General features: G+C 45.5%; 1 protein-coding gene across 5 annotated transcripts in view; it reads left to right on the top strand.

The window, feature by feature from the left end:
• KMT2A (lysine methyltransferase 2A) overlaps window positions 1-26,808 on the top strand; it is a 2,049,111-nt gene that overhangs the window by 241,155 nt on the left and 1,781,148 nt on the right. For all 5 annotated transcript variants that reach the window (XM_069614436.1, XM_069614434.1, XM_069614435.1 and 2 more), the window contains exon 4: window positions 16,988-17,165. In XM_069614436.1, the coding sequence (XP_069470537.1) occupies window positions 16,988-17,165 (178 nt within the window). The remainder of the gene's footprint in view (window positions 1-16,987; window positions 17,166-26,808) is intronic.

Below are 26,808 nucleotides of genomic sequence, written 5' to 3'. Positions count from 1 at the left end.
TGGAGAAGGAGCTAATGGAGAGATTTTGGCAGCAGGAGGAGAGGAGCCGCCCAGAAGCAAGGCATAAAATAAGCAGTGTCACAGAGCAATTTGCTATGCAATTATGTAGGTTTGCTAATTAAATTGGCACTTGTGTAGCAAAGGTAGCTATTTAAGTTATCCTGTTCAATGAACGCACAGCTCACCCTGTATTTCTCTCTAGTCTTCAGAGCGCTCTCCACCCTCTTTTCACTGCAAGTTCAAAGGGACTAATAGAGAGAGTGCAGCAGTAATCCTCCCCTTCACTCATATACCAAAAGGCCTGTGTGGGAGTGCTATGCACATTTTATTTTAAAAATAATTGCAAACCAGAAATAATCAGATTAATACTGTTACTAAGCTAAATGGATCCTGTCTGCCACAGACCATTATGCGCTAGTTTATTTTTTTAAAAGGCTTTCAATTCCTTTTGTAAAAATAGAATAGGTTACATAATACGTAATTACAGTATTACTACTGTAAAACACTGCATTGTCTCCATGCTTTACAGTTAAGTGCATCTAAATATCAGTGTCAACTAGAATTCATTTTGTTGGGGAAGATGCATCATATTGACGAGTGGACACCTTTGTACATGACCATGCAGCCAAATGCTTTGACCGCAAACCCAGTCCTGTGGCCTGCTGGCTACATACAGCTTGCAACTGGTACTCAACCCATGAGCTGATCTCATACTCCTTGACATTCTATCTTACCTTGTTGGTTTATACCAGCTACCTTGAAAGTGAGATGGCCGCAAACTACAATATTCTGCCTAGTTTTCCCAGTTCTCTGCCTGATATGCCATCCACTCTGCTTAGTCTTTTACATAATGAATACACAAAGCTAACTTGATATTTACTTAAAGTAGCGATCAATAGTTTCATCCAGTCTGTACATTTACAGACCTACTGCAAGACTGTACATTGTAGTTAGCCTCCAGAGCTCACTTTGCTCTAGGATTATGATTGCATTATATATTTGCACCTGCTGTAGAGATCTGGCCAACTGTTTTAAGAGCCTTTTTATCATATCTATTTATTTGTGTCATTCATGCAGCTAACCTTTTTACAGACACGCTCTTCCAGGGCTCGCACATTTTTTTCATCCACTCGCATAGTCTAGTAGATTTTAAGAAGGGCCAGTACCATTTGCAGGGGATGTCAAATAAAAGTTTCACTGTGCATGATGGCCTCTGGGTGGTAGCAGTGTGTCAAACTAAAGTTGGTTTGTGGTGACCTGCACCATTTTACTGAAAGAATTTGCAAGGCCTGACTTTTCACTAATGTCTTACTTCAGCGGTATACAAAACTGCTGTATTATTGCTCATTTTATATTTTGGGTACAAGCGTCTTCTGGTGGCATTAAAAACATTAGTACACAATTGCTAATCAAATGGCTTTGTTTGCTAATCAAGAAACATTTAATTAGCAAACTCTGCTAATCAATTTTTGAAAACGAATCTATGCCTTGCAGAAGGAGGAAGGAGCCTGGAGAGAAGGAGGATCTTTGAGAGTGGAAGGAGGTTGGGCTCAAGGGGAAGTGTGGAATGGAGGTTGCAGACTAGAAGGATGAAAGTAGGGTTTAAGATCAGAGATATCAACATCAGGAGGAGATGGAATGATGATTTAAAGAGGATAGTTTTCAAGACCAGAAGGAGGTGTTCAGGACGTTGGGTATCAGCAGTAGAAGGAGGGAGAAGGAGGAATTGAGGAAGAGATTTGTGAATCTCAGGAAGTAGTGGTGAGATGAATTAGGTGATGGGTGTAAATGAAAAGTAGGACAGGAGGTGGTGAATGACAGGAGGAAGTGGCTGAATGAAGATAAGAAGACTGATGGGCATCCACACGATGTTGGAAAAGAAGAGTAGGAGCAAGTTAACCGAGTTTCCATGAAGGTTTGAGGAGAAATGTTAAACCCAAGGCTTGTAATAGAGGAAAGAACCTGGACTGTATCCACGGTTGGAGGAGTTCTTAGATCCTCGTGCAATGTTGAGGAGGGATAGACGTCCAGGAGGGTACACTCTCGGAAGTAACAGAACCTATTTTGGCTTGCTGAGAAAGCTTGTGCTAGGCTTTGGCTAGTCCATTCTCCTCAACTCTACTCCATGCTCTTGGCAAAGCATTCTTAGATTTAATGGAATTGGAAGACAGCACCCCATTTGTCTATGAGAGAACTAGATGCATTAAGATACAGCCAGGAGCCGAAGTCAGGGGGATGGGCAGAGTGAAAAGAGGATGTGGAAAACCGATAAGCCTGAGGGACCGGCAGAATGCAAAGAGGGTGAGAGAAAACCTTACGCCTTTGAGACTGGTAGAGAGAAAAGAGGGTGCAGGAATCCCTTTAAAGCCTGAAAAACTTGAGGAAAGGGTGCCAGAGACCCTCAAGTCCGTGACTTGAGAAAAATAGTTAAGGGTAACGAAACATGGAAGTATCAGACTGGGAGAAAGTAGAAAGTTGCGGAAGCCCTAAAGCAAAACTAAGTTGATAAAGAGGCCGTTGTAAAGAGAACCAACGAGAAGAAATCCCCCTTTATCCCAAATTTAGTGATACATTGCACCGTGTTGGGACCCGTTGGCTGTCCTGAATGTTGTTGCTATTGATAATATTGTTATTTCTCCAGCATGGGGTCTGGCATGGATTCACATGCTCATGAATATTCCCCGTCAGGCTGGGAATCCTCGGTAAAGAAAAATCAGTATCAGTTTTGTTTCTGATCTGTCTTTCGTAGTAGTAACCAATCACTGATCTCTGCGTCATACTGACCACAGCCAATGACTGCCATCTCCCTAAGCCCCGCCTCTGGCAGCCATCCTCAGATTTTTACCTCATGTTCAAGTGTTGGGATCCTCGTGCTATTGCTCTCGAGCTTTAGTGCGTTTTCGCGCTTTTTCATAGGAAAATTCTCTCTTTTTTTGGTCAAAAGAGCCTTAAGCTCCACCGTTTCTTTATCCGATCAACGGGGACCGTGTCGGATTCTTCTACGCCCCTCAAGGGTGAAGATTTCGTCGAGCCACGCTTTTGGAGGACTCCAGAAGTTTCTCAGGCCCATCTCGGACATGGCCCAGGAGAAGGGAAGCTTGACGCCCGGAAAGCTGTTCAGGGTCTGCCCTGGATGCCAGCTTCAGAATGTCTTCGAGGACGAACACTCCCTTTGCCTCTACTGCCTGCATGAGGACAAGACGCACGTGGAGAAGGACTGTGCGTTTTGCGGGAACATGTCGGAGCGGACCATGAAGGGCCGCCATCTGCGTCTCGCCAACTGGCTGGAAGGGAAGAGCCCGTCAGGCGAGAAAAAGGTCCAAGCGGTCTTCTAAGACCTTTTGAGGGCGCCCCGGCGACGGGGGCCCAACAGTAGGCCAAGCACTGCGAGTCCGCTGGCGCCGGGAGTGCCGAACGGTCAGGCTCTTCGGTTGCCAGGCAGGGCGCAACCTCCCCGGCGCCATCAACCACGAGCCAATGCTCTGGCTCGGGTAAGAGGAAGTCTGAGCACCCGGCGAAGCTTCTGGAGAGGCCCCGGTCGAGCTCAAAGGCCCCATCGGAGCGTGAGCGAGGCGGTGACCCTCCCCCCAAGGAGAAGGCGGTGAGCACACCTAAGGTGGTGAAAGCCTTGATCCACCCTGCCAATGCCTCTATTGAGACAGTCGCGGCGGCCCTAGCTCAGCCTGTGGAGGCTACACCAGTGGAGGCGACCTCGGGGTCCAGAGTCTCCCTGCCACCGCGGAGGGAGTCCTCTTTCAAGCCCATCGACAGGACCCCCGTGAAACCTCCGACGAAGAAGAAAAAGGGGGGGCATGAGGCCAGCGTGGATTCGGCCTCAACCTCTGAAGAGGAGCTGATCGAAGTCTTAAGCCACGGCATTGACGTGGAAGAAGACCAGCCCGTTGGGAGGGATCCCGACGAAGGAGATGACGAACGTCGAGGGTGCCGACGAGGTTCCTGACCGCCCGTCGGAATCCCCTCAACCAGTGCCGCAAGACAACTCGGCGGCCATTTTGTTGGCTATACAGTCCTTATGCTCGGAGATGAGGACGAGATTGCCGTTACCACCAACGGAGGAACCGCTGCCGACGGGGGACCCGGAGCCAGGCCCTTCTGGGAGCCTTCCTCCTAAGAGAAGAAGGATTCATCCTCCACCTCCTTTTCAACCATCGCGCCCTGCTCAGCCCTCCTCCCCATCCACGACCCGTGGGGATGATACGGGGACTTAGAAAATGGATTACCTGTATAATTTCCAAAAATATATTTGGCTTCCCAAGCCCAAGATCAATCATGAGTATGGTGGCGGCTGCCATGCTTTGAGTCCAGGCTTCAACCTTCTCTGCTTCGATATCTGTCACTCTTAATAAAGAAGACACATTGTTGGACATGCTCATTCATGTGTATGATTTTTCAAAACCCAGCATTGCACATCATGAAGGTAAATAATGCACTTTTTGGGTGGGCTTGTTAAAAGCCAATTTGGTGTCCAATGCAATATCTCTCGATCATAGCGAAACATCCAAAAAGACTATCCATTTGTACGAATGGTACAAAAGAACGAAAAAGGCCTGTTCCATTTGTACGAATTTGAAAATGCTGTACATGAGGAGCGCGGGTTGCTGGGGTGTCCCCCTTCTCCCCATGTTGGCATTTCCGGATTCGGGGGTTGCACGGTTGTCCCCTGCATAGGGGACAGCCCCTATGTAAAGTAAAAAAAAAGGAAAGGACCCTGCGACGCCGGCTCCCAAGCACGTAATTGAAGGGAACCGCTGTTACAGGGCCAAAAGCAAAAGGTAAGTAAAGGCGGGTGGGAAGGTATGTTTGGGGAAGTATTTGCTTTGGGTTGTTTGACCGTGACGGTCAAGTTAGCTACAGTCTTTTCAACCGCAAACCTTTCCGTTACGGGCAAACAACCCAAATCCCCTATAGCTCTGTCATATCACCTTTTCCACAAAGGTTTGCTGGCAGGGCTCAATGACTGCTCGGGCAGCAACCGCAGGGGCTGTTGTGAGGTGTCAGAAATGTGAGGCGGACACATTTGTGAAGATTTTTCAAAAGATGGAATTTTTCACTCAAAGCCTCACTATCCCTACCCTGACAAGGATTTCCCTGCCTATCAAAATAAAATAAAGGAAATACTAACAAAAGGTTTCTGTCGCTCACATTTGTACATACTTAACAAGGTAATTTATGGCAATTCAAATATAACAGAAATAACAGTTATATTCACAACCCGATTACTGTCTATCCTTATAATCTGGGTGAATTCCCCTTCCACAGATTCAAGCAGGATTCCAATCAACAGTTCAAATGAATAAGGAAATCCTGTCTTGCAACTAAAGTTCCAGTACAGTTCTGTTTGTTCCAACTTGAACTTAGTTCACAATTTGCAACACAGTTTGCCTCTTTCCACTTGTGATCAAAAGTTCAAAGCAACAACTTCTCAGAAACCCAGAACACTTCCATAGTTGTTAGGGTCAACAAAAATGTCTTTCGGGATAGTTCTGCAGCAGTTCACACAACACTTGTTTCAGCAGTGTTAATTTCACAGGGTGATTCTGCAACAGTTCGCAAAAACACTTTGGTGGTTCTCCCACTTCCTCAGAATGATTTGTAACCACACCAATAGTACTTTATTATTCTCCCCCTGGTCCACTCACCTGCCAGGTTTACTACTAAAAGATCCTTTTCCCCAGTGTACTCTCCTGCCAGGACGACAATGAAACTACTTACTACTGCAAGTACTTATGTAGTAAAGGTTTCTTCCAACACATTAGCAATGTCTTTTTTTCCACAACCTCAAGTTTAACTTCCTCTTCTGGGAAGACGAGAACCACACTGGTGCTGTTTGTTACACCCTTGTGATTGCCATACACAGTGCAGGTTATGCTCCACTCTTTCTGAATATCTCTTGTCGGAAGGATAGCCCTCTTGCCACACTTTCGCATTAACCAAATGCTGGCAATGGTTTTCTCTCACCCTCACACTTCTTTGGCTTTGGCAATGTGGTTTTAAGCCAGTTGTTGTTATAGCCTCTTTCACACACTGGCAATATGATGTACAAACACTTAGATTCTGAATTGCCTGCTCTTGGCTTATGCAATGTTGGTTCTTTTTAATTTGCCTTGTTATTATACCCTTTTGTCTTTGGCAATTGTTTGCATTGGTTTGTAATATTGCCCTCCCTTGTTGCTGGCAATTATTCTGACCCACATAAACACAATCACAGCTTTCTGGTCTGCTTGTCCAGTTCTTATTCTGCCTGCTCTTCCAGATTGATCTTTAAACTGATTATATTTAAGGGCCCCCCTATTCTTCAATCTCTTCCTAGTGGACATGGGTAATTCTCTGGAACATTCTGCATTGGCCAGCCCTGAGTTGAATGGAAGGAAGATCTATTGGCTGGCTATGCAGACAACATTGTGTTGCTAGACAGAAAAGCAATTGGGCTCCAGCGAATATGAACCAAATTGGGAGAGTACACAGAAACAAATAAGCTTTTCAATAAACTCTGCCAAGTCAAACATTGTGGTTTTTAAACACCCCCGTAAAAAATTAAATACTCATACTGGGTTCTAGACGATCAAGTGATTCAAAGGGTAGAGGTGGTTAAATATCTGGGATATAATATCTATGCCTCCCCAGCCCTCACTGATACTGAGGTTGCTGCGAAAATAGTACAGGGTGCAGCTCAAATGCTTAAATTGAACCATAAATTGTGTACGTTTTCCATTCTGCCGCTGGTCAAATATTATTTGGCAAAAATAGTTCCTGTAATCCTTTATGGATTGGAGGCTAGACCGTGGCTTTGGTCCATCAATTGGAACACATTCGAAGGTCAGCTATGGAAGAGGGCACTAGGTCTCCCGGTTTGTACCGCAAGCTGGAGCCTTAGAATTGAACTTGGTCTAAAGTCCTTGGGATGCATGGCAAACTGGAAGCTAGTCTCTCTATATATGGAGATCATCATTGGAAAATAAACCACCCTCTATGGAGACATTAGACATCATATGATGCATTCCAGATCTGCTATACTGTCATCACTGGAAAGTAGAGTGAGAGTCTTTATCCAAGGTTGACTTGGATGTAGACACTCTCATATCTAATCCATTGAAAGTCAAGAAGAAGCTGGAATCCTTTGATTGAATAGAGACAATCGAGAAAGCCAGAATATCCACTTCTGTAAATCTCTTTTTATAGGGTGAGAAAAAACTAGGTTGTCTCTACAGCTATTTTACAAAATGTCCAGACACTTCGACACGAAACGACTTCCTAAGGATAAGGCTAAACCTAGCACATAGCGGTGAAGTGTTAGCAAGGCGAAAGCATGGAGACAGAGCAAAACTACTATGTAAATTTTGTATTGCCCCAACAAATCAATCACTTAGGCACCTTTTGATGGAGTGTGAAGGCACGTGGATTCCGCGATCAGCACTCTTCAGGAGATTTGTGCTAAATGAGGGAGGTCTGGATTCAGAATTTATTTGGTACAGACTAATTTCAGGCCATAATGCCGCACGGACATCAGCTGGGGTACGAGTGTTAAAAACCTGCGTAATTACTGTCTGAAAAATAATGCAGCCACACCATTGTGAAGAGTCAGAGATCAAAAATGTAAGTTAGGCAAGTATGGGATGTTAGTAATTAGAAGAAAGCAACATTTTTATTATATTGGTTTGTCTTGTTTTTAATGTTTGTATTCATTAAGCTAGAAGGTGCTTTTTTTAGATATGTGATTGTTTTTGTTTTTTGAGATTTTGTAAAGGCTTTTTGTTAAGCCAAAAACAAATAATAAAAGAAAACTGATTATATTTCTGCTTTACATCAGTTCGATGTTCAAAAATATGTTTGTTTTGTCACTTCACTCTTTGTATATTAGTTCCAATTTAAAGTACCCAGACTTGGCCAGCGGACGATCAGTGAGCGTTCTGGGATCACAATACAGTAGTGAACTCACCGGGTCTGGCGTGTGTGTCTGCCCGCTCCGCTGCCTCTTGGTCTTCTGCTCCTGCTACTGTGTGCGGCCCGACAACCTGATTCTCGCGGTCCACGCCAGTCAGTAAAGGAGTGTTCCTCGCTCCACAGCCTCTCCGGTGCTTGCCTACCACAGGAGCCCGACTCACTTTGGGGGAAGATTTTAAAGTTTACACTTCTGCCGCGCAACCTCTGCAGACTTGGTCTTCAGAGGGAAAGCCTTCAAATCCCACGCTGCGTCTCTGCACGACCTCTGCAATCAAGGCCTGTGTAGACAGAGAACCTCTCAGGACCGGATTCTGCTCAATACACGACAGCAGTCCCGGCTATCCTCCAGCTTTGGCTTCAACGTGGAGGTACCACATCTGCTCCACCTCCTTCCACTACTCTCTATAGCCTGAACCTGAGGCGGCCTTTTATGCCTCCCAGTCTCACTCAGGTGTGGTTCATTAACACCCTTAGGCTGCAACTTGCAGTCTCGTGCCTCTGTAGCCCTCTTCTTCGTCTCAGTACTTTGGGCATTGTGGGACTTGAAGTCCACAATGTCCAAATTATCTTTCTCATTGCTCCAATTTTACAATAAGCCATTAGGAGGGTAGGGTCTTTGGGGAATTTGTAAAGGGGGGTTTTCCCATTCTTCCTGACCTGTTTACCCCCCCCCCTCCTGCACCCCGCATGTGATCCTCCCACAGAACATCACCCCCAGGGACAGGATCAGGAAGGGTCTGCCTTTCCCTGGCCACGAGAGGGGTCCAAGGCCAGATTTTCTCAGGGAATCATCTCTGATTCATCACATACCCTTCCCCTAAAGTCACAGGATTTTTCAGCATCTCTTAGGAATTATGAAAGGAAATCAACATTACCTTGTTCGTTTCCTTTGCGATGCTCAACAGAAAACAATAGGGCTGTAAATCTAAAAACCAGCGCATGACTCTAGCATTGGTATCCTTCCTTAGACTTGGCCATTTAAGGGGAGCATGGTCATTGACCAATCAACATTTTCGACCCATTAGATAGTATTTCAGACAGGTTATAGCCCATTTAATGGCTAGTGCTTCCAATTCCAGAGTAGCATAGTTTTTCTCTCTGGCGAATAGAAAGATAGGATGTTCTATACCGTCATGATTTTGTGACAGCACTGCCCCAAGACCAGTATGTGATGTGTCAGTCTGTAGGATAAACGGTCTATTGAAGTCTGCCACCTTCAAAATGGGTACATAACACAAGATTTGTTTAAACTGGTCAAAACATGTTTGGTCTTCTGCATGGCCATTTAAGTTTTTGGGGTTCTGCGTTTCTAAGCTTATCTGTAAGAGTAGCAGTGATGGAAGAGAAATCTGGAATGCACCTTTCGATAGTAACCAACTAAGCCCAGGAAGGCTCGTAATTCTTGCTTAGTTTTAGGGGCTAGTGTTTCTTTAACAGCTTTAATCTTTTCAGTTTGAGGCTAAACCACTCCATTTCCTACTAAAAACCCAAATACTTTACTGATGATCTAGCCAGATGACATTTCTTCGGGTTTGCAGTTAATCTAGCTTTCCGCAAGGCTTGTGTGACTTGGTATAAATGGAATATATGTTCTGATGCCTGTGAATCTGCTTAGAATCACATGCTGTGCATATAGTCTGACCTCTAGTGGAAATCGTGGAGTATTGCATCTTTCTTTCGAAGATTGAAAGGGAACATCGACATGGGCGTGACTGTAACTCTATCCCTAACGTGACATGTAGTGTACCCAAAATCCCTCACACGTCGAGGTCCCTCAGATTGTTTTTTTCTGCCAACCTAGTTGCTCGCCAAAGCGGTGCTCGCAAGAGTTTTATATTGCTAAGCCTGCCCCCATGACCTACGGTCGCCTAGTCTCCCGACAAACCTTCTCGACGACTGACTGCTTCGTGGGTTTCCTGCCACCGACGCATCTACAACTGCGTGGCGACTGTCGACCACGTGGCCTCGACCCTCTGGCCAGGCCCTTAAAGTAGGGGAGAGTGGAGCCATGGGTTTATTCCTCTCTGAGAATATATTTCCTTTACCCCTCTCTCTTGTTGGTCTGGCTGCCGCTACCCTCTGCTATGGAGTGGACTCACTTTAAATTCTGCCTGTCGTGTAACGGCAAGCTTCCTTGGAAGGACACCCATCGCCTATACAATCAATGTCTTCCTCGCGACCACGACAAACGCTCATGCAAGGCCTGTAAACTCTTTCGACCGAAAACGTTGAAAGACAGGCAGACTAAATGAAAAGCCTTTCCCCCATTGGCGCTGCTGCTTCAGACGATGAGGAATCCGTTGGCAGCCATGGCTCTGAATTGGAATCCATCAACCTCTCAGCGGAGCGCTCGGGCTCCCAAATGCCCGTCCCCGGCCCTGACAGACATTCCACTGGCACTGTTAAGGGGAAATCATACCCCGGTGACTAGGGCCACCAACGCATCACGTGTACACGAACACACAACCTCAAAGCCCTCTTCGACGGTGTTGTTGAAGTGCACAATGACCACAGCGCCGCAAAACATTTCACCGGCACCTTCCTAACCTCTTGGCTTGGCACCCTCCACGCAACCGCTTTCGCGGTATGTGACTGGTCATCCCTCTGGAACGGGCGTTCACCCTTAAAAGTGCACCATTGTCGACACACTGCCTAAGGGTGCACAAGCACCTATGGCCTCGGTGGAGTCACAGACTGCGCCTTCAGGCACGTCGACATCTTCAATAACAACCACCGAAAATGTGTGAAAGCCTTGCGGCTGTCATTTTGGCAGCCGCAGAGCACAAGGGCACCCCCTCTCGCTGAGAGGAGTATTCTGAGGCCCTGCAGCCTCTCTCTAAGGCCTTATTGGGAAAACCTCCCCCTCCTGTGCAGCCGTTTCCTCCTCCGACCCTTCTGCCTCTTCTCTATGGACTAGGGAGAGGTTTGAGCAATACATGGACAACATGGCCCAGTTCATTGACTTTTCAGACCGGTACATTACACCCCAAAGACCCAGGGAAGAGGACTCCTGCCCCATTCCTTACAAATTAACCATTTCTGCACAGGAACAGCAGGAAGATATCTTGGATGTCCCAGGTGACCCAACACAGGATGATTCCTATGAAGAATTTAATCCTTCTGCACAAGACCCAAATGATCAGGACCCAGACTGGGAGCAGGATCCCATTCTATGGTCTTTTTAACATGGCCCATCAGGTAAAACTCAATGAGTGTCTCAGGGAGTTTAAACACCCCAATTTCAGAAAGGTGGTTTCTGACCATCCTGTCAAGGTCTACAATCCAAGTGCTTTGAGAGTGCCTTGACTGATGGACGTTAGCAGACCTCATTAATGAGTTGCTAACCTCTTGCATAAATGTGATATTTGCCCAGAGTCTGCATGCAGCATTTTTCCAACAGGACATAATTGAAGGCAAGCCCAACTCTAATCTGATCGCCTCAACTGGGGTGGCTCCAGGTAAGCCCAAAAGTGAGCGTAATATTTTAGCTTCCGAGGACGTCAATAATTTGATAGAGCCTTCAGGGTAGACCTCTGGGGCATAGAGAATGGTAAGTACAACTGAGATCCTATAAGCACGTTTTTTTGGCTCAATGGAGCCTCCCCCCAATCCTTTCAATGATCTTCCTAAGCACCATCCACTTCTACCAAGCTCTAGGTACAATTTTAAAGCGTCATATGTCGGTTTAGGATTATTTCGTAGGTATATACCTAAGTATTAGTACTCAGTGGATCGTTCAATTGGAGAGGCTCCCACCCACCAATTAAGGATGTTATATTTAGGGGCCTTCCTGCCAAAAATGAGGATTTTAGTTTTATTGCCATTAATTACCAGACCATTTATGTTGGCTTACTATAGCAATATGGTTATTGAACGGGGTTCTGGCCAGGATCGCAGTGTCGTCTGCATATGTGAGACAGTGCAATGTTCTTTTGCCCTACCTAGGACAGTGGTTGGTGCCAGCTGATTCAAGTATTTCGGAAAATCAGACACATAAGCTATAAAGCATGGAGCTAAAGGGCAGCCCTGTTTTAACCCTTTGTTAGTAGAATATGGTTCCGATAACTCACCATCCTGGAATAGGCAGATTCTGATTTCAGTATCCGAGTATAGTAGCTTAAGGAAATAAAGCAGTGAACTCACATTGTCAAAGCTAAGGGAGAAGCAGAATAAGACCCTATCTTATTTATTTTATTTATTGAACATTTGTAAGGCGCATATACAACAGAAAGTGTTTCCAGGTGCCACAAGGAAAAGGGGAGGGTGAACAGAGGAAGCTCAACAGCAATAAAACGGTCCTTCTAGGCCTTGTGACATTCGGATTGTGCAAGTGCTGCAAACAGGAAGTGCCGGGAGGAGGGTTGGGTGAGGGCCCGGTAGTTGGAGGGGATAGCGGGAGATGTAGGAGGGAGGGTGCTCAGGGGTTGAGTTAGTGCTGGGAAGTAAGTGCAGGGGGGAGGCTGGAGGGCAAGTGCGCAAGGTAAGGGATAAAGGTAAATAGTGCAGGGGGGGTGCAGACTCAGTAGTCCAGTCAGCGGAGGGTGCCCAAAGGCAAGTGCTGGAAGGGGGTACTGAGGCAGACTGATCGAGGGAGGGTCTGACCCCTGTAAGACTAAGAAGGTACCAGGCAGCCAGTCGCAGCAGCAAAAGGGGTATTAGCACTGAAGGGCGGGAAAGGGAAGGAGGATGAGAAAAGGAAGGGCTTGAGAAGCTTCCAGAACTTAAGGACATCGGGCTCAAGTCTTAGAGGGGCTGGGAGGCCATTCCAGAGGGAGGCTCCAGCTGAAGAAAGAGATCTATCCCCCACTCTCCACTTGGAGAAACGTCTGACCTGCAGAGAGTTAGAGCTAGAGGACCGAAGGACTCTAGCAGGGAGGTAATTAGGGAGAGAAAGTTGAATGTAGCGCAGCCTTAGGACCCAGAAAGCCGTGTGGATGATCAGAGGGTCGCAAGTTTGATCCTTGCAGCCACTGAGAGCCAGTGGAGATATTGTAGGGCTGGAGAGATGCAGTCCCTGGGTTTGAGGCGAAGGATAAGTCTTGCAGTCCTATTCTGGATTAGTTGAATGAAGGACAGAGGTAGATTGAGGAAGAGGCTGTTGCAGTAGTCCAGCCAGAAGAGAACCAGAGCTCTAGAGACATTGAGTTTCTGGCGGAAGGTGAGGAAAGAGAGGATACTTCTGAGGAGGTGAAGCTGAAAGTGAGCCTTCTTGGCGAGGTCGACAATATGTGATGAGAAGAAGAGGAGTCGAAGATGACACCCAGTTTTTTTGCCCCACAAGAGGGTGAGGGGGCCCAAGAAGGGCGGTCAGAGAGTAGGGGGGAAGGAAAGGGGGGAGTTCCAATAAGAAGGATCTTGTTTTTACTGGCGTTAAGACAGATCATTGGCAGCGCACCATGCCCGAATAGCAGTCAGGCAATCGGTAATGTGAGAGGAAGGAGAGGAGGTAGTGGAAGGAAGCTTAAAGGAGAGCGGAGTGTCATCCGCATAACACTGGAAGTGAGGCAATAAGGTGGAAATCAGGTGGGCAAAAGGGGCAAGGTAAATGTGGAAGAGCCACGGCGAGAGGATATAGCCCTGAGGGACGCTGCAAGTAGAGAGTGAGATGGAGGAGAGAAAAGTGCCCAGTTGAACCTGGGCGGGCCGATTGGAAGGGAAACAGGTCACCCAATCCAGTGCATGGTCAGTGATGCCCAGGGTATCATGGAGTCGAGTTGCATGATTGACAGTGTCGAAGGCAGAGGACAGATCAAGGAGGATGAGAACAGGAGGAGAGTTGGAATCAAGTTTAGAGAGCAGGAATTCACTGGTGTTCCGGAGAGCAGTTTCCGTGCCTCTGGCTGCTCTGGAGCCAGACTGTTGGTCGTGGAGACAGCCAACTGATTCAGTGTGGTGGAGTCGTTGGGAGATTACCAACTTCTCCGAAAGTTTGCCCAATACGGGGGTTTCGGAGATAGGGTGGTAATTAGCTGGGCAGGAAGGGTCCTTGTCAGGGTCCTTGTCAATATTGGTTACTTATGCAGTAGGGAAAAAGTGGCAAAAAGGCTGTGTTTCTGGAAAAGGTTATTCAGAAGGAGAGGAGCATAATTTGCAGGAGAGTATTAAAGAGCACCAATGCAAATCTTGTTTTCCCTAAAGACTTGTTAAAAGTTTGAGGCTGCAAAATGATGAATATTGTGAAGCTGTTATGAGCCTCTTGTCAGTAAATCTTGATCAGAGAGGCACTTTGTGTTGTGAAAAGCTGTTCAAGCATGGGAGTATACCGGTAATTACAATGGTAAACCTTTGGAGAAGTAGGCCTGGCATGGGAGTAAACCTGGTATGATTGAGGTAGTAGGCCTTGCATGGAAGTAAACCAGGTAGAAGTTGACAACGTGCTATAAAGTGATGCTGACAAAGACAATTTATGTTGCTTGTGGTGCTGAAAAGATAGCTTCATAAAACTGCTGTAAAGGAGTTAGATTTCTTCAGAACTCTGTCGTGGCAAATCATCCTGAGCAAGATAATTATTGTTGCTATTTACGAACTGAGATAATGTTCTTTATTTGAACATCAGAAATCTTACTCTTGTTGAAGGAAGAGAAAGAACCTTCTATTTTCTTTGTTGAATCACTTGAGTGTTGGAACTTTCTGGTATCAAGGTGAAGTTGCAAAGAACTGAGTTGGAACTTTGTTGCAAAACAGGATTTCCTTATTTCTTTTGGAACTGTGGGGTAGAATGCTGCTTTTTTATGGGGAAGGGGATTTCACCCAGGTTATAAGGAGAGACTGTTGATTACATTACAAACTAATAGTACTATTTTTTGTTGTCCTTGAAATGCCATGCATTACCTTATTTATTTATTGTATGTATAAGTGTAAGGGACAGATATCCTTTTTTAGAGTGTTTCCTTTATTTTATTTTAGAGTGGGAAATCCTTGTCTGTGTAGGGATAGTGAGGCGTTTATCCAACCTTCTAATAAAATAAAATAGCATTTGTTGAAAAACCTTCACAAAGTTGTCTGCCTCATATTTCTGACCCCTCACATCTTTAAATTACAAATAACATGACATTTGGACAGCCAGTGGATTAGGACATTAAAGGCAATAAACAATGTGTAATGCCACATTTTTTTGTAAGCTTGCTTATAGAATTGGGCTATGAGGAGTAAAAAAGCACATTTTTCACAGTAATATTCTTTTGCTGCAGGCACGGAGCTGTTAAGGTTGAGATTTGATTTTGTTTAAAGGTAACCTAAAACATCCTATGCTACATTCAGACTGCAACGCTGATCACCTGTTTTATAGTGTAAGGGGACTCTCTGATTAACACAACGTGGAGGCATTCACGCAAATTCACGTTATACTCGTTGGTATTTCATCCTAACCTGTCCGACAGTTGGATGCAGCCCACACCATATGCGAGGAGGCTTTACCATCCTGTGCTGTCTTCCGACATTGACTCTGGCAGTGTCTTACTGCAACTGGACTCGACTGAGAACTTACATTAATTTTCTTCTCGTATACTGCATCAGTTCATCATGCACATCTTCTTGTATACCTGACGTAGCCCCGGCAACATGAGGTGTGCTTGCCAGTTTATGCTTCTGCAACCACCTGTATGTTGTACTGAACTTTATTAACATTACTTCGCACTCACTGCAACTAGCACCCTGGTAGCTAAGAATTTTGTGTGCTGTTATATGTAACCCACCCATTGGTCCTACAGTCTTGCGCTTTTCATGTATTCTGTACTTGCCTTTAACCTATCTGACTTCACCTACAGCATCTTGCTGAAGGCTTAGTTTTACATACCTGTATTATACTGCTAACTCCTTGGTTAGGAGTCTGTCTGCAACTTACCTAATTGTGCAGTATCTTACCTGACCTGACATGGCAGTCTTGCGCTGCACCACTTGCTTATTGTATCATACTTTAACCGTAATGTAACCTTGAATAGTGAAAGTAAACCTGTATGTAACTGCAACCCAAGCAGAGAGCAACATGTATGCAACAGCAACCGTAACCATATGCAAAGTAAGTAACTTGTAACTGTAATGCAACCTTAAGCAATGGGAGCATCATGAATGTAATCATAACCGAAGCACTGAGAGTAACATGTATGCAACAGCAACCATATGCAGAGAGTAACTTGTAACTGTAATGCAACCTTAAGCAGTGAGAGCAACATGAATGAAACCGTAATTTAAGCACTGAGACTAACATGTATGCAACCGTAACCTTATGCAGTGAGAGTAACATGTATGTAACAGCGCCTTGATGCCTAAGGGTTTAGTGCGCTACACAAATATAAAAATACATAAATAATGCATACAATAACCTCATCCAATTTTTTTGGGAGAGGCTAAAAGAGCAAATGCAATAGTACTGCAAAAACCAGGCTGAATCTGATGCTCTACCAATACCTTGAGATTAAGCAGTAAATGAGCATACTGGGTGCGCTTAGATTGGGGATGGGATCGCTGATCTGCTGTTGAATAGTTTGTACACATCATTTTGTTTCTCACTTTTGTACTATGTACTGTTAAATATCTGCTTCTCCACTTTCTCTTTTGAATTGGTTATTCTCCTTTGAACTCTAGTCACTGTTCTTAGGACCCCAAGCCAAGCTGGGTACTATTGAATTGAAGAAGGAGGCTGAACCAAAGCTATAGGGAAGCCAGCCCCATAGCAGTCTTCCATACTCACTTGCTGGGGACTGAAAAAAGGAAGTTAGGATGTGTTGGAAAATCAAAGCGGTCTACTTGGAGCCACATTGTTGAAGAGAAGTCTGTGTGCAAATGTTTTTCTCTGTTACTTGTACTAGGAACACACAGTAAACGTTTTTTTATTTTAGTCTGAAGTCTGGTTGTTTTTATCCATTTCTGAGTATTCAGTCACCCAAGCTTACTGTTTGTTTTTCAAGTCATGTTTGACCATCTATTAGTGTGGGAATTCCATGTATATAGAGCAGGAACTCTGTCTTGTGATAAGTATTCTTGTTCTAAATCAAGTATCTATCTTATTCTTTTACTTTAAATCTAGAGTCAAGAAAGTGATTCCTCTGAAACTTCCATTCGTGGTCCTCGTATCAAACATGTCTGCAGGCGTGCGGCTGTAGCCCTAGGCCGCAAGAGAGCTGTGTTCCCTGATGACATGCCCACCTTGAGTGCCTTACCCTGGGAAGAGCGGGAGAAAATCTTGTCTTCCATGGGGAATGATGGTGAGTGTACGTGATGGTATTCATGTGTGCCCTGTATTCGTGGTGTTTGTTATTACTATTTCCTTCCATAATAGTCTGATGCTTTGCCGCATCACCCCAGGTAAGAGCTTCTATACGCAGTTCTCTGCTATGAAGCTCCGTTTCTTCTTTGGATTGGCAGGGTATGGTTGGTTTTTGAGACTCTGTCAATAACACTGCCACACTGTTGCCTTCATTACAAAGTTGGCCTGGAAACCATGCAATTATATTTTTGATACATCTTGATTCAAAATCTATTTTTTAAATTTAATTAAAGGGTTTGGCCTTAATTTGGAAATTGCTAATGGGCCTTGCATCCTTGGCTGAGGGCATTTGGGGAAAACATTTTTGTGAAGCCTTTTAAAGAATGCTGCTAGACACTCCTGAACTAGTAAGTCACTGAACTTTACAGTGGCTGTTGTTGTGCAAAGCTTACAATTGAATCTCCTTTTCCACCCCAGGAGCCTTGGAAAACTTCAGCTTTGACATGTTCAGCATTCCGTCCATCCCACTTTGATGTTGCGCCCTGTTGAAGAACAGAAATGGCCCATCATGCTTAACATTCTTCTTGCCAGTTTCTTAGTGGTCATTCACTGTGGTAAAAGTATGTTAGACAATCTTGTTTAAGAGATGAATGGCTGCAAATGCCATTTTGGCCCCATATGCTTTAAGAATAAATGGAACAATCACAATTTCTATTTGCTGATGAGCTTCCATAGCATGTCTTTGAAAATATAAGTGTACCTGCTGGATCCTATCGCACTGTGGATCCATTCCTACGGTAACTAGTCTTTCTTAAGGAATCCTTGATTGGTGCCTGGAAGGTGTTCTTGTTCTATGACTGAACAGGTCCATGCAGATGTATTATCCTAACCCACTATGTGTATGCCCTTCTATTGTTTTCCTTTAAGGAAAATACCATTTGGTTGAGACCTCCATTTTAGGGCATCAGTGTGCCATCAACATTGTCTTGAGGCTCTTGGAGCTTTGCTGTTCCTGGAGATTGATTGTCCCATTGATTCTGAACTAGCAGTCCTGTAGATTTCCATGCTTCTTTGTCCATTCCCGCTTTGATGAATGGCTCCGGAACCTTTCCATGTTTGGTGAGTCTGCAAGTTAGTGGACCTGCATAGTGCTGAAATAGGTTGTGAAGAATAATCTACATTTCTGAGGCTTGTAAATCTGTTTAGAGTCACAATGTGTGCATATTCCATCATCTTGTGGAAGGTCCAGAATGTTGTTGGCTGCAGAAGTAAAAAGTAGGTATACCTACCCTACTTGTGCAGGTACCCGTACTGCCCTTTGGTACCTATCACATTTACTTTACACAAAGACTGGTGTGCCAGACTGTAGCAGAAGTACAAGTTCACACAGTCGGAGAGATAGCTGCCAGCCGACAGAGATGTGGGTTCTCTCCTAGCCAGTTGGGTGGTTTTGATTTGGGATGAGGAGATGCTGGCAGATTCCTTTGGTAAATGTTAAAGGTATTTATATCATGCACCGTCACCACCGAAGTGGTCCCCAGGTGCTCTGGCGGATGTGAAAAGGAGAGTGTGAAGAAACAGGGGTTTGGGGGTGGGTTAGTAGGGTGTAATGGGAATAGGAAAGTGAGAGTTGTGATGTCCTGTTGGCAGCTTCAGTTCGGTTTGCACTGTTCACTGAGCTTAAGTGCAGTTTTCAGGTCTGTGCGAATTCCCATGTGCTGTTGTGCCAGGTTATGTGTTGTTAGTCTGTTGTTGCAATGTGGTGAAGTGCGTGTGGATTGCTGTGCTGAAAGGTGGTTGTGTGAGTTTCTGTATCAGAAATGTATGCGGAAAGTTGAAAATTGGGTTAGCAGATTTTCCTTACCTCTTTTTCTTTGCGTGTCTGTGTTCAACTTCTATGATTATCCTGTGTGTTTGGAATTAAGTTTGTCTGCCTGGTTTGCAGGCCTGTTGAGGAGTGGCGGATTTCCTCTTTTAGTCTAGTGGTATGTGTACCTGGCCTATGCCAGCGTATTCCCCCACCCTGGAGTTGGGGATGTTTAGGTAAGCGGATTCTGGTCCCTCCTTGCCCATCTTTTGTGGGGATCTTACCTACCTAGGTTTCCTCTGCCTCTGCATTAGCGGTATCTGGACATGGGTGGTCGGGGCGTCCCCCCAGCATTTGTGTTAGGGAAGATGAACTAAGGGGTCATGTGTTCATCCCTGGGATTCTTGTTTCCCATTGGGTCTATGCTTCCTAGTCGTTTCCTCCTGCTTCTGTGGCAAAGAGCCAAGTTTTGAGTAGCTTTCTGAATTCCAGAGGATCCTTTGTATTGCGTATGTTTTTTGGTTGGCGATTCCAGGTTATTGCTGCAAGGATGATCCTGCACATTTTTTTTTTTTTTATTGAATGATTTTGGTTCTAAGCGAATGTCGTTGCTTGATCTGCGAGGTGTTGTCGGATGGTAGACGGTTATTTTCTCCTTTAGGAACTCTGCTCCTTGGCCGTGGATTGCTCTGTGTCTTATGCACATTGTTTTGAACTTTATTAGCTGTATTATTGGTAGCCGGTGTAGCAGTTTCAGCGCTGGGGTTATGTGTTGTTTTCGTAGTATTTTGAGCAGGAGTCTAGTTTTTTGTTTTTTTAATAGTTCTGGCATTCCTAGGTATAGGCTGTTGGCGTAGTCTACTCTAGACATGATGATGGTGAGTGTTTTGTGGGTGAAAGAGAGGAAAGGTAGTATCCTTTTTACTGCGTGTAGGAGGAAGAAACATTTCTTTAGTATAGCGTTTACTTGTAGCTTAAGTGTTAGTTTGTTGTCCTTTAAGACTCCCAGGTTCTTTACTATCATTGAAGAAGTTGATGCAGTTCCCAGTTCAGTCGGCCATGGGATGTAGTGATTGTTTTCCCCACTTTTGGATATGATCATTATTTCTGTTTTGTCCTGGTTGAGATTGAGGCCGTTAGTGTTCATCGAGCTGTAGAGTTCTTGTAGGCAGTCTTCCAGTGTTGTATATCCTTCCTGTGTATCTTGTATTTTGTAGACAATCCGTGTGTCGTCAGCGTACTTGTAGCAAGTGAGGCTGTGTTTTTTTTAATTAGCTTTATTAGTGGCAACAGGTATATGTTCAAGAGCAGTGGGGAGAAAGAGGATCCTTGTGCTACTCCACAGGCGGATTCCATTGTAGTGGATTTGAAAGGTTTGATCCATATGGTTTCTGTTCTGATTGTTAAGAAGGATTTTGTCCATAGTAGGGCTAGCTCAGTGTTCCTATTTCTTTCAATCTCCCGATGAGGATTTAATGGTTGACTCTGTCAAATGCTGCGGAGAGATCCAGAAGCATTAGAGATGTGCTTTTGACTGCGACTGCATTAGCCTTTAGATCGTCTCAGATTGAAAGCAGTGCCGTTTCTGTTCATCTCATCGGTCTGAGGCCTACTTGTGCTTGGCCCAGCAGTTGGTGTTTTTCTATGAATTCTTGTTTTATTCTATCGAAGTATGTTTCGAGTATTTTCGCTGGGTAGAGGATGTTGGAGATGAGTCCGTAGTTGGAGAGGTCATCCACGTTTGCTGCTGTGTCCTTGAGGAGCGGTTTGATGTATGCCGATTTGAATGATTGCAGTACTTTCTCTGTTTGTATTTATTTTATTTGTATAACGCACCAGGCCCAGGGGCAACCGGGCGCATCACTTAGTTACAACATAAGTAAGACAGAATAGAACAATAATTACAAAATGTACAGGTATAATTACAAAGTTTACAGGTATAATGCAGAATTAACAGGTGTACTAATAGCAGTGGGGGACAGACAGATTGTATATACATGGGTACGGCTATGTACCAGTTAGGCAAAGAACCCAGCGCTAGATGTCTTGGGCGGTAAACCAGGTTTTGGTAAGATGTTTGAATCTTGGGAAGGAAGGTTCAGCTCTGAGCTCATTAGGAAGCGTGTTCCATAATTTAGCAGCCATGATAGGCAAGCTAGTTCCACCTTATCTTTGGAGATTGAAACGTTGAACGACAAGGCAGTTTGAATGAGCCATTCTGCGGGGTCTGGTGGAGTTGTGGAGGGCAAATCGGTTGGCCAGGTAACAAGGAGCTTTGTTGTGAAGGCATTTGTGGGTAAGAGTCAAGGTTTTCAGAGAGATTCAGTGTGGGATTGAGAGCCGGTGAATGTTGCGTCTAGTGTCGGAAATGTGTTGGCGCCTGGGGATGTTGAGGGCCGCTCTAATCGCATTGTTTTGGACAATTTGTAACTTGTTTAGGTTGCAGCGATTGGTGCCTAGGTACAGTGCATTGCAGTAATCAATCTTGGATAATACAAGGGTTCTAGCCAAGGTAACACAATTGGTTGCAGAGAGAAAAGGGCGACAGGGTGTGATAAGCTTGCAGGTATATGCCGCTGCGGATGAGACTGAGTTAGTCTGTCTGGTCAGGGATAGAGTCGAGTCAATGTAGATCCCTAAGGTTTTTGTGTCCTTGGCGGTTGGGATAGTATTCCTATCAATGATGAAGGTCTTAAACGCAGGGTCGAGTTTGGTGAGTTTTTGTGGCGAACCAAGAATGAGGATCTCTGTCATTTCATCATGAAGACAGAGTCCGTATTGCGCCATCCACGCTTGGATGACCTGGTAGATGGCATTGATAGCGAGGGCGTCAGCCGTGTGGTCACCTGAGATAGGGATTAGTATATGGGTGTCGTCAGCGTAATTGGTGTAGATGACACCCAGATAGTCCAAGATATCGAAAAGGGGCTTGGTGAACACGTTATACAACGTGGGTGAAGCACAAGATCCTTGTGGCACGCCACAGAAGACCGGTGCAGGTGGGGCGGCTGCTAGAGAACACGCGCATTGATCTATTGTCTAAAAAGGAGCTAATCCAAGTTGTAGCTTTATCGGAAAAGTGTGCAGCTGATTTAAGGTGGTGGCACAGATTTTCATGATTGACAAGATCAAAGTCCGTCGAGAGGTCCAAAAGGAGTAAAAGGGCAAGTTTGCCTTTGTCTTTTAGATCTTCAATCTGTGTTTTTAGATCTATGAGGGCAGTTTCAGTGCCGTGACGTGGCCGAAACCCAGATTGCCTAAGTCTCAGAAGTGTGTTGGATTCAAGGTAATCTTGAATTTGTAGATATGCTGCACGGTCGAGGATTTTTAGTAAAAACAGGACCGTGGTGATTGGCCTGTAGTTTGTGGGAATGCTAGCGTCCAGGGTAGGTTTTCTCAATAGGGCGATGACCCACGCATCCTTTAGATTGTCAGGTACAATCCCAGAGCTAAAGGAAGAGTTGATGAGCGTAGTGATGAAAGGCGCAAGGTCATGAGCTGCTTCCTTAATAATGGGCGCCGGGCAGAGGTCGCCTTGGCAATTGGATGGTTTAAGGCTGGCGATGATCTTTTCCACTTCGGAAATGGAAAGTGGAGAGAACCTGAAAGGAGTCAGAGAATCTCGGGTGGAGTGGTTAAGGGTGGGGATGGGGTTGGGTTGTGGGTTGGATTGTAGGCTTGTTTGTTATTGATTTTGATTTGGAGGGTGGCAATTTTACCTAGTAGAGCCTCTTGGATTTTGGTCCACCACGTGCTGTCTTTGATGAAGGTATCTGGTGCAGTGACAGGAGTTTCAAGTTCTTTTAGGATTCTAAACAATTCCCTAGTGTTGGAGTTGGCTTGTTCGATACGTTTATTGTAAGTGTCTTTTTTTGCCTGGAATATGGCTTCCTTGTAGTTAAGGGTGGCCAGGAAGAGACACGATTTGTTGGCTGCGCACTGGTTACTTTTCCAGTGTGATTCCGCAATTCGTTTTTCTTTGCGCAGGGTTCTGAGCTGGGGTGTGAACCAGGAGTTCAAGTGGGCCGAGGTTTGGGTTTTCTCAGTTTAGATGGGGCGATGATGTCTAAGGCTTTTTGCATAGCAAGGTTTAAAGGTGTCAACCATAGCTGTGGGGTCGAAACATGAACGACCCTGGTCATTGAGAGCAGGAAGGAGGAGGGGGAGGAGTCTGTCACAGGTGATGTCGCGTTTATTGCAGGTGGCAGTAGCCTGTGCAATGGTAGGAGAGAGGCTGGCAGGTTTGGACTGAATGTTAAACATAATTAAATTGTGGTCAGTCCATACATACTGTTGGTTAGAGATGATATGGATGGGGCAATTATGGGAGGCTAGCCAGTCGAGGGTTCGGCCCTTAGCATGGGTGGGTTGGTTGATAAGCTGTCTGAATCCTGCATTCATAAGCATATTATCAACAGTCGTGGCAGCAGTGTCATTAGGATCAGTAAGGCCAAGGTTAAAGTCCCCAAGTATTGAGGCTTGGGATTTGGTTTTGGTATTATGAGTGATGATGTTGGAGAGGTCCTCAACGAAGGTGGATAGTGGTCCTGGTGGCCGGTAGAGTAAATGGAAGGTGATGGAATGGTTAGGGGTGACGGCTAGTTTGGTTGTCAATGCTTCCATAGAGGAGAAGTGATGCACAGAGGAGAGGTGGAAGTTTAGCGCATTCTTGTGGCTAATGGCAATGCCACCACCTTTGGACTGATTAGAGTTGCGATCATGTCTGATAATATTGTACCCTGGAGGGATGGCCAGGGAGAGTAGTGGGCCGGAGGCTGCATGAAGCCAAGTTTCAGTGATGGCCATGAAGTCAAGGTTGAGAGTAAGAATAAGGTCAGCAACTTCTAAAGAGTGTGCCATGAGTGATCTAACATTGATTAACACACCTTTAATATTGCTAGTGTTAGGGGGGTTGGGGTGAGGTGATGGTGTTATTTGCAGGTGTGTGGGCGAAGTGGGGGTCAGAAGCAGTTTAAGATGCACAGAGTGATGGGAGGCGTTTGTGAGTCGCGAACCAAGTCTGGCATTTCTCATGGTGGTGGAGCAGGGTATGTTAGGTGAGGGTCTGGATGCAAAATGTTGGATCCATAAGGCAGGGCTGTTAAGGTAAGGGTTGGTGTGGTGAGCGATGGAAGGCATAGCTATGGTGTTGTGAGGGTTGGGGTAGCGGGAGGAGGCGATGGTGTAGTTGAGTGCGGTCCCACTGGTGTGTCTTGTGAGGTGTAGTAGGGTGGGCAATATTCTAGCAAGTAGAATGGTGAGGGTGGAGGGCATGATGGCCTAGGTGTTAAAACAGACGCCTACCAGAGCTACAAAGGGGTAGTTCGGGGTAGAAGTACTGTTGTAGGCAATTATACACAGTGGCATGCACACAGTGTTAAACATCAATAACAATGACCACGGTAGATGCAATGGTATGCACAGAAAATGGGGCAACAGTAATTAAGGTAGCAGTGAATTAGGGTACAGATACCTAGGTACCTGGATTCAATTATAGCAAAGGGAGCCAAAAGGCTATAGATTGAAAATGCAAAGGGCACAATTTCAATGCATAATCCAAAAATACCTAGATTCGATTTTAGCACAGGGCGCCAAGAAGGCAATAGATTACAAATGCAAAGAGCACAATTTCAAATGTATTGACAACAAACACATAAGTGTGATTTGCCTAAGTGGAGAGAGCATAGTAAGGATGTAGGGTACAAAGGTCCAACTATGGTGGCGCTCTGTTGCGAATGTTTAAACAAGCTAATCGACCAGTACAGTGCCTGGAACACATTGCAGGTGCCGGAGTGGTAATAAGGGAACTAATTGAGTAGATAAGGTGAAAAGGGTACAGGTAGAGTAAGTAAGACAGAAATGGTATACTCACAACCTCATAAGATATGTGTAGGGGTATGGCCCTCGGCCCTGGGCTCTGGTCAACTCTGGACAGTCTCTGGATAGTTGCTGGCCTTAACCTCGGCCTTACCAGGAAGGGCCGGCTATGCCTGCCGGCTTCCGATGGGCTCAGGAAATGGGGCACGGGCCAATCGGCAAGAGGCTGCTCACAGGAGGGGAGGCTGGCCTTGGACAAACACCCAGGAAACACGGACGGCCATCTTGGAAGTGCAAACACCTAGTGTGTTTAAATGGCAGTGCAGTGAAAATGTTCAAGAATAAAGCAGAACACAAACTATGCGGCACGAGTGCCTTGCAGAGAACCGAAGATTCTTTTGCTGGATGAGATGTCGTGGCTACCGCGCTGAGAGCGCTAAGAATAGCCCTAAAATATTTCAGCCATACAAATGCGAGGGGAGGTTGGCATACCTCACGAGGACATCGCGGCTTCTGTTGGAAGATGCTATGACCAGCTGCGGCTGCAGAGGTCTGAAACTCCTGCTCCTACTCCTGAAGGGGAACGAGTGGATGAAAATCGAAGCCGACGTGGGCTGCTTCACGAAGCCTTCCCAGGAGGGCCTGTTGAAAGTGATTCATTGAAAAGGTTTCAGTAGTATTCCATGGGGGCTGACTTTTATTGCACAATACACAACAATGGCACAAAGAGCAACATCACTGCTCAAACCAGGTTATCTACCAACCAAAAGGGTATATTACTATATGAAAACAAAGCCACCATCCACAAGTCTTTGGAACCTTAGTTCAAAAGTCATGAAGAGTGTTACCAAAGACCAAGAGTCAAGAGTGATGATCAAAGCTAATGCTTGTTGGGAAACAGTGTCTTATTAAATACCTAGAGACGTTGTTTTGCAACTAAGTCTTACTAAAGACCAGGAGACATTCTTACTGGAAACGCAGTCTGACGAAAGACTGGGAGTCATGTTGATGATCAAATGTATTCTAATGCATATTGGGAAAATAGGTCTTGCCAAAGAAGTGATTGTTGTTGGAAGCAAAGTCTTTCCAAAGAGCAGGAGTCATTGTAATGAACCAAGATACGTTGGGAAATAAAGTCCAAGGATTAGTGTAATCATCTGTGCAGATTGAAATCAGGGGCTGAAAACCTTGGTGGTGATCAAATGGAATTAAGAGATTTCCCAGTGCGCAATGCAAGACTAAAAACACGAGAAAATGAGAAAGAGACATTCTCCAGCATGGGGTCTGGTATGGATTCACATGCTCATGGATTCACATGCTCATGGATTCACATGCTCATGAATATTCCCCGTCGTCAGGCTGGGAATCCTCGGTAAAGAAAAATCAGTATCAGTTTCGTTTCTGATCTGTCTTTCGTAGTAGTAACCAATCACTGATCTCTGCGTCATACTGACCACAGCCAATGACTGCCATCCCCCTAAGCCCCGCCTCTGGCAGCCATCTTCAGATTTTTACCGCACGTTCATGTGTTGGGATCCTCGTGCTATTGCTCTCGAGCTGTAGTGCGTTTTCGCGCTTTTTCATAGGAAAATTCTCTTTTTTCGGTCAAAAGAGCCTCAAGCTCCACAGTTTCTTTATCCGATCAACGGGGACCCGTGTCGGATTCCACTATGCCCCTCAAGGGTGAAGATTTCATCGAGCCGCGCTTTTGGAGGACTCCAGAAGTTTCTCAGGCCCATCTCGGACATGGCCCAGGAGAAGGGAAGCTCGACGCCCGGAAAGCTGTTCAGGGTCTGCCCTGGATGCCAGCTTCCGAATGTCTTTGAGGACGAACACTCCCTTTGCCTCTGCCTGCATGAGGACAAGACGCACGTGGAGAAGGACTGTGCGTTTTGCGGCAATATGTCGGAGCGGACCATGAAGGACCGCCATCTGCGTCTCGCAAACTGGCTGGAAGGGAAGAGCCTGTCGGGCGAGAAAAAAGTCGTCCGAGCGGTCTTCTAAGACCTTTGAGGGC

Source organism: Ambystoma mexicanum, chromosome 9 (genome assembly GCF_040938575.1).
Source record: "Ambystoma mexicanum isolate Mex_15411 chromosome 9, UKY_AmexF1_1, whole genome shotgun sequence".
Taxonomy (NCBI): Eukaryota; Metazoa; Chordata; class Amphibia; order Caudata; family Ambystomatidae; genus Ambystoma; species Ambystoma mexicanum.
The sequence above is the reverse complement of the archived record's forward strand: the minus strand, read 5'-3'. Positions and strand labels throughout refer to the sequence as shown.